The sequence below is a fragment of the Equus przewalskii genome, chromosome 4, assembly GCF_037783145.1.
Source record: "Equus przewalskii isolate Varuska chromosome 4, EquPr2, whole genome shotgun sequence".
In the NCBI taxonomy this organism is placed as follows: domain Eukaryota; kingdom Metazoa; phylum Chordata; class Mammalia; order Perissodactyla; family Equidae; genus Equus; species Equus przewalskii.
This window is the reverse complement of record NC_091834.1, coordinates 42,047,246-42,061,838: the sequence shown is the minus strand read 5'-3', so window position 1 is coordinate 42,061,838 and position 14,593 is coordinate 42,047,246. Positions and strand designations below refer to the sequence as shown.

General features: G+C 38.6%; 1 protein-coding gene across 39 annotated transcripts in view; it reads left to right on the top strand.

Moving 5' to 3' along the window:
- ICA1 (islet cell autoantigen 1) overlaps positions 1-14,593 on the top strand; it is a 142,192-nt gene that overhangs the window by 8,714 nt on the left and 118,885 nt on the right. For 14 of the 39 annotated variants that reach the window (XM_070615739.1, XM_070615764.1, XM_070615758.1 and 11 more), the window contains exon 2: positions 11,605-11,703. In XM_070615739.1, the coding sequence (XP_070471840.1) occupies positions 11,687-11,703 (17 nt within the window). In that variant the 5' untranslated portion in view covers positions 11,605-11,686. Of the gene's footprint in view, positions 1-1,897; positions 2,062-6,209; positions 6,280-11,604; positions 11,704-14,593 lie in introns of those variants that run through there. The other 25 variants (XM_070615742.1, XM_070615766.1, XM_070615762.1 and 22 more) reach the window with 4 other exon arrangements.

The window sequence follows — 14,593 nt, the reverse complement described above, 5'->3', positions numbered from 1 at the left end:
AGCTCTGAGTGATCCTATGGAGGCATAAGAAATTACTTGATCATCTCTATAAGATGCCTTAAATTATGAATTTAATGTTAAAGAGAACCTTGTAAACATTAGTGTCTCTGTAATTACTCTGATTGCTGACATTATGCTTATGTGTAATTTCATAGAGTTGTGGTTACCACATTCACACACTTTTTCTTCCTTCACATTTGTAATATTATTAACCATTCATATATTTCTATATGTTTGTATATGAATTATATATATTTCATGTATAAACATATGTGTACATTTTATATTTGTAGGTATATATTTATATATGTGTACATATGTATGTGGGGAGAGACTATCCTTATCTTTTCACTTTTTTTCCTTTCCTGAGGAAGATTCACCCTGAGCTAACATCTGTACCAGTCTTCCTCTATTTTGTATGTGGGTCACCACCACAGCATGGCCACTGAGAGATGAGTGCTGTAGGTCCACGGCCAGGAACGGAACCCAGGCCACCAAAGCAGAGCGTGTTGAACTTAACCACTAGGCCACAGGGCCGCCCCCCCACGTTTGACAGTCTTATAGTAGTTCATCCACTTCACTTAACCCCATGAATCTGATTTAAAACAAATGGTACATTTCACACATAGATTTGGACGTTTTTAAAGCAACTTATGAAAACGTGGAGTGCCACCATTTTGTAGGTCATTTAAAAAGACTATATATACATGTTTATGTATACGTATATAATCCTTGTATATGTACATATATATATGAGATTTTATTTTTGTAATTATATTTCTAACAGGATAATTATCAGAGAGTCTGGAGAGAAAGAATTGTTTAAAGGTATTTGTATCTGTATAGACTATTGGTGACCTGAGTTATGGAATTAATTTTTAACTCTTTGCTTCTTTGCTTAATGCCTTAGACCAAGGTGCCCAGTAAAATGTAATGGCAGCCACATATGTAGTTTAAAACTTTCTAGTAGGCACATTTAAAAAATTAAAAAGAAACAGCTGAAATTAGATACTATATTTTATTTAACCCAATATATCCAAAATGTTATTTCAACAAAAAATATGAAAGTACATATATAAAATACAAATAAATATAAAATATAATTAAATATAACAGAATATGTAAATATACATTTATATATAATACATAATATAGCAATATAGTTATATAAAATTTAAATAATATACAAATGTATCAATGTAAAATACATATAATTTTTATAAACAAAATATAGATTAATACAAAATATAGATTTATTAATGAGACATTTTCCTTTTGGGGGGTTGTACCTAAATCTTCCAAATCCAGGGTGTGCTTTACATTTAAAGCATATCTGAATTCAGACTAGCCATATTTCAAGTTGCTCAGTAGCCACATGTGGCTAGTGGCTGCTGTATTGGACAACGCAGATGTGCAATACAGATGAAATTAGATGAAATACAATACAATACAATTAGATGAAAAAGTTAACTTAGATTATTCTTCCATAAAAAATTTTATCCCAATTATAAAATGCAGGTTTGAAATATAATTTAAGGAAAACATTTATTCCTATCATTTAATGATGTTCTGTGCTGGCAGTTGAAGGGTGTGGTATTTCTTTTACAGAAGTTGATTGACACTTTTGTCTGTCTAAGGTGTTCCTTCCTTCTTCACCTTTTGAGATTAAGCTTTTGCAGAAAAAGCCACCATAAGTACTAGACAGTAAAATCCGCATGCTAAATTTGAATTGACATTATATAACAAACTTACATAAACCAACCTAAATAAAATCAAAGGTGAATATAATTTATACAGCAAGGGTTTTTTGAGTTACTCTTTTCTTTAGCAAAGACAGCTATCTGTTCTTTTTCTGTTTCAAGTCTTCTAATCTATTTTATGTCAGTTGCTCTTGTAGATTTCTTTGAAGTTGTTGTTTTCAATGCCAGCCTCTTTGTTATTGCTGCCATGATCTCAGTTATAGCACAAAATTCGCCCTCCCTCATCCTTTGCAACAAGCAGGGCTTTAAGGAAGAGAAAGAAGAGCAGGACCTAGATCAGACCCTCTGTGAGCAGTCTGAGGTTTGTGGTTTCTTTTGTTTTTAGCTTGTTTTGTGGGGACATAAAATTTTTAACTAATATTAAGGTTGGGGATGAAACCCTTTTAGAGAATCTCTTGGTTATTTTTTTTAGTTTCTTAGAATATGAGATGCTATGCTTGATATTTTCCTTTGAGAAACATCTCTCGGAATAGACGAGGAGACTGACGAGAGCACCAGGGTGCTAACTGGTGATGAGTGTTTCAACCCCAGCATTCCTCCTCGTGAACTTGATCTTTAACCTGATCTTGGACGAGTCGTCTCCTTTTTTAGAACCCCAATTTCCTTATCTTTAAAAAGGAAGATGTGTTCATGATCTCTAGGCTTTCACTTTGACATAAGTGTCTCTAAAAGTAATTAAAATTAGTTTTACAGTTTTTGTGACTGAGGGCTTCCTAGATGTCAGCTAGCCTAGTCTGCTGTTTACAGATGAGCTAAGTGAGGTCAGACGGTGGCTGAAGTGACTTGGAGGAGGCACACATTTGTGGCATGGTCATGGGCTCACTGGCTTTTATATTGAGAAGCATATTGGGAGACAAGTTATAATGGCATTAGAAATATTTATTAGGAATGTGATTTTAATAGATTTAGGAGGCATTAAGCTTAATTAATGCCTGTATGTAATACCTGAGCTGTTTTGAAATGTGAATGAAATGATCATTTAAAAGTATCTGAAGACCACAATTTATTAACCAAAACTGTAAATTTTAACAGTGACTTCCTTATAGGGCTTAAATAAAAACTTATTCATCTTTTAGCTGCCTTAAATAAGGTTAGAATTCTGTTTTCCCTTGTAAGATTTGCTGACTCACAAAATTAAAGTATGACTCACAAAATTAAAGCATGATCGTGTTTCACTTTTACTTGTGAATTTATAAAATGTCAAAAATCATTTGTAGGAGACACAAAACTAGAAACAGAATCCATTTAAAGTTATATGGAGTGCTCAAGTAATCAAACCCTTATCAAAGTCTGAAAGGAAAAGCTGTGGGATATCTGAGAGAGAGGAAAAACATCATAAATGCTAGTCAAAACCACGTTCCAGACAGTCCCTGACTTATAGTTTGACTTAGGATTTTTCTGCTTTATGATGGTGTGAAAACGATGCAAATTCAGTAGAAACCATACTTCAGATTTTGAATTTTGATCTTTTCCTGGGCTAGTGATATGCAGTACAGTATGTACTCTCTCATGCTGCTGGGTGCGGCAGCGAGCCGTGGCTCCTAGTGAGGCACGCAATCACGAGGGTAAACAATCGATACATTTACAACCATTCTTACTCAGACAACCATTCTGTTGTTCACTTTCAGTACAGTCTTCAATAAGTTACATGAGATATTCCACACTTATTATAAATTAGGCTTTGTGCTAGATGATTTTGCCCAACTCTAGGCCAATGGAAGTGTTCTGAGCACGTTTAAGGTAGGCTGGGCTAAGCTGTGGTGTTTGGTAGGTTAGGTGTAGTAAATGCATTTTCAACGATGATATTTTCAACTTAGGATGGATTTATTGGGATGTAACCCTATCATAAGTTGAGGAAGATCTGTATCTTAAGTTTAGCTCTTGAAAGGATGACAGTCGAATCCAACTTCCCACCCTCCATAGGGATTTCTCTTTCTCAGCTATGTGTGAATTTGCTTTGATGAATCAAGATTTTTAAAATAATAATAAATATAGTTAATTACACCTGGAAGAGTTATTTCAGTTTTTTCCTTGTTTTTACGAAACTTTTAATATTTATACTTAGAACATACTTCCTTCTCTTCATGGGAAATTATAAAAATCGCCATTGACATAAGAGAAAGTGACTAGAGATAAACCTCTAGAAAAAAGATGAAACATACTTTGAGCAAAAGAAGTATACAAACGTTGAATTATTTTCTAACCCAGTACCTAGAACCTCTGACAAATTTGTCTCTCTTCTGTTCATTAGGCAAGCCCTGATGAGCCTGCACTGAAGCCTGGCTCTGAGGCTCACTGGCTTTGCTCTCTCGGGCCTGATAGTCACCTCTCTGGATCACAGGTCCCTATTTTAAAAGGAAAGGGCTTCATTCTGTTGTTTCTCAACTTCCTCCAAGCTCTAAATTATATGACATACATTAGCTCTGAGCTTGCACAGAGAAAGAAACCCAAATACAAAACAAAATACCGAGAACTGGTAATATTTCTAGATGAGGTTAATCTTTGAAATAATGGGAAGATGGAACTAGCAGAAAATTACATAAATTAGGTGCAATTGAAAGCTAAATGCAAGAGACATGCCACAGGCCGCCAACAGTTATGGATAGTCAAAGATGAGCTCTCTAGCAAAGACAGGACATAGAAGATGCACACTGAATGTGAAATAAATAGCATTGAGTGTGTACCCTCCAGTAGCTACAGAATATATCTAAATACTGAAAGTGACCAAAAATGGCCCCTGTGTCTCCTCAGTCACATCTCATCTTTCTTTAAGTTATAGGAATGTACAAATGCTTATGGTTGATTGCATGCACACGCCAGGCAGTTATACTGTGGAAGAATTTGTTCATTGCTTTCCCTCTGCCTGCAATAATATTCCCTCCACCCCATCACCGCCCACACACACACACACATACACACACACACTCCTACCTTTTGCCTGGCCAGCTACTGCTGATTCTTAGAAACTCAGCCCAGAGACCATGTAGGAAGCCAGCCCTGTGCCTTCTCCTCTCTGTTCCTCTAACCTTCAGTTCCTTCCTCTGTCATGTCACTCATTCCACATCACAGGCAACACTTGGCGTTCCCTGACTTTAGATTCACCTTTTCAGTTACACACAAATAGCCCCAAAAGTCTGTGTCATGTAGTGATGTGCAATTTTACTGGAGTTTCATTTTAGAGAATTATTCTATATTTCATCAAATATAAGGAACCATTGCTTGTGAGATCTTTTGTTATTTTATGTTCCATGAAGAAAGAAAAATGACTGCCAAACAGTTGACAGGGTATCAATTGTAGGACACATCCCAGCTTCAGGAATGTTAGAATGTGAACAGATTTGCACCTATTCAGTGACATGTGGTGCCATGAAGCTGGTGTGTGGGAATGAGTGACTTTACTCTGGGGTGGTTCAAACATATCACTTTGTACCCACATCGCTGTAAGACTCTGTTCTGTTCTCTTAGAAAGTTTGTTTCTCATGGGGAAAAAATGGCCCACTTCTCAAAGAAAGCTAAATGCTGTTGTGCACAACAGAACTGAAGAGTTCTAAGACAGTGACAATTTTTAGTTGGAATATAGAAATTTTGAATAAATTAGAGAGGAAGATAACAAATTTGGCAGTGGCTCAAATCTGCAATTCAAGAGAACCGCCATATGCCGAGTATAGATACAGGAAAAAGGGATTCTGGACTCAGTTTCAGCTAGTACTCCAACTAATAGAAAACTGCTCGCTGATGGAAGAGAAAAATCTACTGCTAAAATTGGAAAGGTAATTAATTTGAGACATGAACCTGCTCAAGAAACACGACACACTTAGGAAATGTGATTCAAGAGGAAGCTTATTGAAATATGTTTGTGGGTTGAGAGTACCGATATGGTGAAATGTAACTCCTGATCCTACCTTTATTCTGAGTAAGGGTTGGCTCAAGAATTTTAGATTCTTTGCATAATTCAAATGTTATCGGAGGTGCCATCAGCTAACTGCGTAAGCTCATATAAAAGGGTTCTGGGCCAGAACAAATGTTCAGTGCAGCTGAAGCCAGCCTATATGGGATGAAAATACTTTCCCATCCTGTATTTCCAAGGAGGAGAATCTAGTATCAGGGTTTAAGGCAGCCAAGGACAGTCTGACTCCTCTTCTTTGTAGCGATGCATCAACCTTTGTTTAAACCAGGCTTGCTTTAGCATTCTGTAAACCTTGAGGTATTTGGAAAAAGCTTTTGCTTATGTATTGGCTGTGCAGCCTGTTCAAAATGGCTTTTCACCGGCTATAGGGAATAAAAGCAAGTGGGACAGTTGTAGTCTGTCCACATGAGTGGATAAAATTGAAGACTCAACATAGCAAGAATGTAAGAAAAGCATAGAGGAAAAATGAGCATAATTATTGCACTGAAGCCCAGTACAAAATCTGAACAAAGCACCTCCTCCCTATTCTCCCCACAGGGCAAGATGGTCTTTCAGCCTCATGAGTGTGGCTGAGAACGGCTGTGGTTTTAATGCCCGGCCTTGGAGCATGAGGTGAGCGTATTGTAACCCCGTCAAGGTGGAGCCTGGGAAGCTCTAAGAGGGTTGGGTCGGTAGTAGTGTCATCTAAGAAGAAGGTGCTGACCTCAGCAGCTTTTCCATCTCTGAGCCGGGAGATGTCTCTCCTCTTTGTTTCTTGTCTTGGACACAGAGCCTGCTCCTCACTAACTCATCTCCCCACCCTCAGGGTCGTTACATCAAAATTAGGAACTTGCTTTTCATTGACCTGTTAACTCTTGGGCCCCTACTTCTTTGAGTAGGTCTTAATTATCATTGGCTCATCTGCTTTGCCTTCCTTGGGGAGATAGAATTTAAGGAAACACAAACATTCATGTTTTCAAGTCATGCTGAATTGAACCATGTTGGTGCTTTTATTTTTCTTATCATGGCCCCCACAGTCCATAAACAACTTGCTCTTCACTCTTCTTTGCTTATCTCCCAAGGTAAGGTGGCCACAAGCAGAAATTTAGGAAGTTGTTTCTGCGCCATTAAAAACCTTGAGCTGTGATACTATTCGTTTTGGGCTTATTTCATAAGTACCTTGTGGCCAAAGTGGAAAAATAGCTTTGTTTCAGAATCATGAACTGAAGTATTAGCTAATCATAGACTTCATTGTATTTTACAGGGGAAATTACATTTTTATAGCAGAATTTACAAATTTGGGGACAAAAACCAAAAAAGAGTTTACAAATTTGGGGATTCTTGAAGATCTTTTTTTTTTGAGAAGAAGATTAGCCCTGAGCTAACTACTGCCAGTCCTCCTCTTTTTTGCTGAGGAATCCTGGCCCTGAGCTAACATCGTGCCCATCTTCCTCTACTTTATACATGGGACGCCTACCACAGCATGGCGTGCCAAGTGGTGCCATGTCCGCACCCGGGATTCAAACTGGTGAACCCCAGGCCACTGAGAAGCGGAACATGCGAACTTGACCGCCGCGCCACGGGCCAGCCCCATCATGAAGATCTTTTTTTATGTCCCTTGCGAATGTCAAGAGTCTCCTGGATCTGGAAATATGTTTGTATGTCTGTCTTTCCTGCTTAGCCTGCACTGTCCAATACTATCACAACTAACCACATGTGACCATTGAGCACTGAATGTGGCTAGTCTCAACTGAGAGGTACTGTAAGTGTAAAATGCACTACAGATTTCAGGCTTGGTACAAAAACATGGTTGCAAAATATATCATTAGTAATTTTTTTATTGATTACATGTTGAAATAATATTTTAGGTATATTGGGCTAAATAAAATATATTATTTTTAAAATCTTACTGTTTATTTTTACTTTTTTGACACAGCTATTAAATCACTTAAAATTACATGTGTGGCTCATAGTATATTTCTCCTAGACAGAGCTGATCTAGACTATAAGTTCCTTGCGGCCAAGGGGAGTGCCTGGCACATATTAATTAGATGCTCAGTGTGTGTTTGATAAACCAAACTGCTGAATTGAAATGAATGAATGGATGAGAATTGTAACGATTTTTTAAAGTAGTGATTTTGACAGTATGGTTTTAGAAAGAGATAGAGCAAGATGAGATGGATTTTGTCAGGAAATCTTAAAATGTTTATTAATTGTCTCTGGTGTATGGGGCTAGAACTACATTAAAAGAGATGCGGGCCAGGACTGCACCTGTCTTCTTATGAGAACTTACGATGTGCCCTGTGGGGTTGACCTGATTTTGCCGCCTGTGATTCCTTTACTCTAGTGCCGTATAATCCATTAGTTTGTTCAAGGAAGACCCATTTCCAGAAAGGAATTTTCCTATGTGCCGTTTAGCTGTGATATCTAGACTTTAATGTCCTTGAGAGTCACTTACAAAGTCTGTTACAAATGCAGTTTCCCAGATCCATTCCCAGAGATTCTGGTTCAGTGGGTAAGGGATGGGGCCCAGGTCTGCATGTTAAACACTCTAGAAGATTCCAGTGCAAGTGCTCTGTAAACAATACCTTCAAGGACACTGCCATTTGGCATCAAAATCTGGGAATAGCCTGGAAGTCCAGGTAGAAGGGTCAGTGTGCTCAGTGATTTTTATTATCTGTTATAATACAAAGAACTTAAGTTGTTAAATATTTATTTTTGATTAATCAAAAAGTTGCAGCAAAGGAAGTATTGAGAAGGTGAGAAGGCAACCTAAAAAATGGGAGCAAAGGGGCCAGCCCAGTGGTGTAGTGGATAAGTTCACAAGTTCTGCTTTGGTCACCTGGGGTTCACAGATTCAGATCCCAGGCGTGGACCTACACACTGCTCATCAAGCCATGCTGTGGCAATGTCCCACGTACAAAATAGAGGAGGCTTGGCAGAGATGTTAACTCAATGACAGTCTTCCTCAAGCAAAATGAGAAAGATTGGCAACAGATGTTAGCTCAGGGCCAATCTTCCTCACCAAAAAAAAAAAGGAGAAAATATTTGCAATCCATATTTCAGATAAGGGGTTAATATCTAGAATATATTAAGAACTCCTACAATGTAATAACAAACAAAAAAATACCCAATTAAAAAATAGGCAAAAGACTTGAGTAGTCATTTCTCTAAAGAAGATAATACAAATGGCCAGTAAGCATATGAAAAGATGCTCAGTATTGCTAATGATCATGAAAATGCAAATCAAAACTACAGTGAAATACTACCTCACACTTATTAGGATGACTGCTATCAAAAAAACCAAAAAACCAAAAAAAGAAAAATAAGTGTTGGTGAGGGTGTGGAGAAATTGGAATGCTTGAAGCACTGTTGATGGGATTGTAAAATGGTTCAGTTACTGTGGAAAAAAGTGTGGAGGGTCCTCAAGAAATAAAAAATAGAACTGCTATGATCTAGCAATCCCACTTCTGAGTGTTTATCCAAAAAAAGTAAAAACAGGATCTCAAAGAGATATTTGCACACCAGTGTTCATTGCAGCATTGTTCACAATAGCCGAGATGTGGAAGCCATCTAAATGTCCATCAGTGGATGGATGGATAAAGAAACTGTGCTATATACATACAATAGAATATTACTCAGCCTTAAAAAAGGAAGGAAACCATGTCATATATTACAACATAGATGAACCTTGAGGACACTTGCTAAGTGAAATAAGCCAGTCACAAAAAGACAAAGACAGCATGATTCCACTTACATGAAGTATCTGAGGTAGTCACATTCGTAGAAACAAAGTAGAATGGTGGTTGCCAGGGGCTGGGGGGAGGGGAAAATGGAGAAGGGTTCAGTGGGTATGGAGTTTCAGTTTTGCAAGATGAAAGAGTTCTAGAGATCTGTTGTACGACAGTGTGCGTATAGTTAAAAGTACTGAACTGTACACTTAAAAATTGTTGAGGATAAATCTGTGTGTTTTCTACCTCAATAAAAAAATTAATCAAAAAGTACCAACTATTCTAATAGTTCATGGGGAAATCGAACTCAAGGAAAGAGTACAATAGTTTGGTTTCCTTGAATAATATCTTTCTATGAGAAACTTCGTTGGAAGCTTTGAGCTAAATAAAGTAAATGCGTACCTTCGGTGAAGGCTTGTGGGTGGTGAGAGGAATGGAAGTTTGTGGCCTCTCCATAATTTCCTGAGTAGAGGGCAAGCCTTACTCATCATGAATGTCATTTCCAAAGCAATTTGTCCAAAAACCTGGATGCCCTTGAGATGGAAGATTCTGATTAAAGGGCTGTTGTCATTTCAGAGGCAACTGGACACTCTAAGAAAATGTCCTCCTTCCTCTCTCCTGTCCCCATACCTGAAGCCTGGAATTCCAACGTCTCAATTTAGTTCCCTTAAGACATTTTTTCAAAGCCTGGGAAACTCTAATCATTTTAGGGGTTCTAGTTGCCAGGCTCTGTTCTGAGGCAGAGGGAGAACGACTGGATTGATTTTGTGGAGTAGCCAGAAGCATTCACACGCTGAGCATTCACTCCGGCAGCCGGCAGTCTGTGTCTGGCCAGAGGCCTTTCCTTTAGGTAGTGAGCTCCCCATTCTTCCTGGCAACTGGGAGGCAAGTGTGGGTGGGTTGGTTGGCTCTGCCCCTGAGGTTGGCTAGCTTCCACGAGTGGACAAATGGAGTGAAGGACAAGGGTTTGAAGTTACTCTCATATTTACTAATGAGATGAAAATACAATGCTAGGCTGGTGAAAACTGAAATAATCACATTTTCCTCCTTTGAACCCTTCTCGGTATCTTATTGTAGCTTATCAACTTTTTTCGTTTGTTTTTTGTTTTTGCAATGTGCTGATTCATTTTTTAGAAATACTGATTATGAAATATTTGTCTTTTTTTCTTTTTTGGCCAGCTAAGGACTTTTTTCAAACAAAAATAAAAAGTTGTTGAGAGCTATTTCCCTGGGTATGGGGAAGGGATCAGAGCAAGGAGTTCCCTGTGGCTAGGCCAGTACCCTCATATCCTGGAGGGGTTGTGATAATTCCCTTCCTTGCCCCTGTGATGGGGAACCTCAGCAAGTGCAGGACCCTGTGTCAGAGCCCACCTACCAACGAGAACTTGGGCTAGGGGTCAGTCCCTGCGAGGGCACAGAGTCGGGCATCAGCATGGCCAAAGGCCAACCGCAGGATCAAGTCCTAAGCACCAAGAACCTACTCTTCCGCCTTTCCTGGCACCCAGAACAGATAAGAAGAGAAGCCCTAGCGAGTCTGACCCCCATGGCTGGTCCCCCCAACACACACTAGCTCTATAGTTACCACATTATCTTTTGTATTTCTTGCCTTCCATTTCTGTTGGGTGGATGAGTGGGTGGGTGGGGTTTCCCGGTTTGGGATTCTTGTGCTAATCTACTCTATCTCTTTCCAATTTTAGTATATGTGCTGCTGAAGTGAGCATGATTATGAACTATTTCAAATCTGTAAAGAGGCGTACAGATGCGTACTCACCACCTAGCTTAACAAAGAACGTTATGAGTACAGGTGAAGTCCTTGTACCCCTCTGGAATAATGTCCCCCACCCCCATTGCAGTGGTAACTGCTCTCTGGAACTTAGTGTTCATCACTCCTAAGCAATTCTTTGTACCTTTACTATATGATATTTGTATACCTCAGCAATATATAGCATTGCTTTGAGGGTTATGGTCTCATATTTTACGTAGTCTTCTGCAACCAGCTTTTCTCATTCAGCCTGCCTGTATACTTCCTAAACTTCATTTGGAATATTTCTTCCAGGGTTACTTAGCTAAACTATTCTCGACACCACTGTACAGTGTTACTGCATAATAGTGTGTAGCCCCTAAAATACAACTAGAAATAGCTTAGAGTGGAAAACTTTATATGTGTCAAATTAACATATAATTGTAATATAGTGTGTAACTGTTAAACATATTTGTTTTATTTCAGGTTATAATATAACTTATCCTCTCATGCTTTTTCCCTGCCCCTTCTCCCCAAATCATCAACAGTAGAAAAAGAAGAAGAAAACATGTCAGGACAGAAATGGTAAGTAATTTGTTATCTTTTCTAAATCGGGAGAGGCTAATAAAAGAGGAAAGCACATAGTATATGCTCAAAAAATGTCTATTGAATAGAAAAATCAAGAGTCACATTAGCAGTGAATAACCTGTTAGCCCCTGTCTAGTATTGAATATAGTCAAGTTCAATATCCCTACTAAGTGAAATATGGAAACCAAGTATCCAAAAATATAATGTGTATTCTCTAAGAAATTCGTTTACATATAACTTTTCTTGTGAGAATCTAATGTTGGCTTTTCTTACCACCGTTTTTTCAAATGTAATGAGTTGATACATTTCTTTTACCACTATCTTAACAACTTCTAATATTAGGATTATAAGGGAATTTTATGTAGGGCAGCTATAAAATAATGAATGAACACAAACTAAGACTCATTAATTTATAGTCACGACTTCATGAACATTCAGGAGCCGATCATGGTTAGAAGTAGATGTTTCTGAATAAAATGTGGGTACCACATAGCGATGCTAGCACTGTCATTTATGTGCCTATAACACATCTAAGCATCATGTTACACCTCTTATAAATTCCAGATCTGCTTCAAGCAGTGTTTCTGAACCCTTTTGAACCCATGACCCACTGTGTAAGCAGATCTCGTCAGGTTTTACCTCAGTTAATTTATATCATGAAAAAATGTGGTGCGTGTTTTTGTGTTTCAAATGTACAATTAATTATAATAAAGAATATACTTTTTAATCCCTACTCTCTCAGTAGAGAAGCAATCAGACCCTAGTCCTCTGTAATGTCAAATGTCAAACTTTAAAAGAATTTTTGCCTCTTAAAATGTAATGCATTTTAAAAGGTAATTAATAAATGGCTAAGGGATTTAGTTTCCCTGCGTATCCCCATTTGACAGCTCTCTAACTAAGAGCTGTCAGACTGTTATTTTAATTGTTCCATCTTGCCTCATTAACACAGGGGGATGGCTGCATCTCGTGACCCTCGTAACGGCTGTCATATCCTGGCAACAGGCTCGGGGAAGTAGGTAGTCACCAACCCAGAAGGACTAAAGAGCCCCACGAAGCTGCCCTTCCCCAAAGTCTTTCTCCCACTTACTCTGCCGCTTCATTGCTGTTGCTGAAGTGCAAGGGCTGCGGAGAACGTTGAAATGAATGCTGGACTGGAATTTAGAGGCTTGGACTTTCATCCTGTGTGACTGCGGGCCAGATTCTTAACCTTTTGAAACCTAAGATATCTCATTTGTTAAATGATGGGGATGAAGGATGTTCACTACATCTTTAAAGTTCCCCCTCCTTTTTTTTTTCAAAATGGAAATTTTTTTTCTGGTAATCCATGACTTTTGATTAAAAAAAAAAAAGATACAATGCAAAGAAGTCTGCCCTATTCCCCACTCTTGAAAATTCCATTCCGCTGATATAACCACAGTTTTGGTGGTGGGGGGGTATATCCTTCCAGCCTTTTAATTCGCATATTATATAGAGAGATTATCTTTTACATAAAAGTTATGTATATTTTCATCTTATTTTCTCTGATGTAATCTCATAATAAAATTTTAAAGATTGGCACCTGAGCTAACTACTGTTGCCAATCTTCTTTTTTTTTCCTGCTTTTTCTCCCCAAACCCCCCCCCAGTACATAGCTGTATATTTTAGTTGTGGGTCCTTCTAGTTGTGGCATGTGGGACGCCGCCTCAACATGGCCTGATGAGTGGTGCCATGTCCGCGCCCAGGATCCGAACCAGCGAAACCCTGGACCGCCGAAGCAGAGCATGCAAACTTAACCACTCGGCCATGGGGCCGGCCCCATCATAATAAAATTTTAAATAATGCCAAAAGCATGCCAGTTCCCAAAATCCTACTTCTCTCTCATGATAACCATTGCTAAGGAAGTCATCTGAGACCCTTTCTGACTTTTTAAGAATAAATGTGTCAAATTGAAAATTGTAAATGTTGTCTAGAAGGAAAGTATAAATCATCAGGTTTTGAGATACAGATGTTTTGATATAGTAGTGTAAAGCAAATCGTGTTTTGGGACATAGGTCTGGCACATTCTGAGTGGCTATAGGATGGGTGGAAGAAGGTACATGTCTGCAGAGGGAAGACGCTGAGGGGTCCTGTGTGGGCCTTTGGAACAGGAACTCTCAACAGGAGGAGAGTGTAGATAACATGGTGAGGGATGGAGCATCAACAGCAAACTTTATGTCAATATTTGAGGTATTCTGGTCACTTTTACAGAACTCCATTTCATTCTCAATTCGTTTTTTTTTTCTAATTTCTTCTTTACATACTTTTTGATTTGATCTTCACTATGAAGCAACTCCTGAAGAATGGCTTTCTATCTATATTTTTAAATTTAAGGTTTTAATATCAGAAATCTGAAACAGGTTTTTAAAATTTTATTTATTTTTTAAATTTTGAGTGTGGTAAGACTGCTTAACATGAGACCTATCCTCCTAACAAGTTTTTAAGTGTAAAATACAGTGTTGTTAACTCCCGGCACAGTGTTGTACAGCAGAGCCCTGGAATTTATTCATCTTGCATAATTGAAACTTTATGCCTGTTAATTAACAATTTCTCATTTCCCCCACACCCCAAACAGCCCCTGGTAACCACTGTTCTACTCTCTGATTCCGTGAGTTTGACTGTTTTAGGTACCTCTGTGGCAGGTTTTAAGCATGCTGTTTTTCAGCCCTTATCTCTACTTTTCTGCCGTCACTTCATTATTGGCTGTGATGCTGAAGTGAAGAGAACACGGGCCTCCGGCTTTATCTCTGACTCACTGGGCTGCGTGAGCCCGTCACCCTGCCTGGCTTGGCCCCCGCCCCCCCCCACCCCGTTCTCTACTTCTGAAAGTGATGTGTCAACCTGTTGATAATCTAAACTCTCTTCAAGGTGT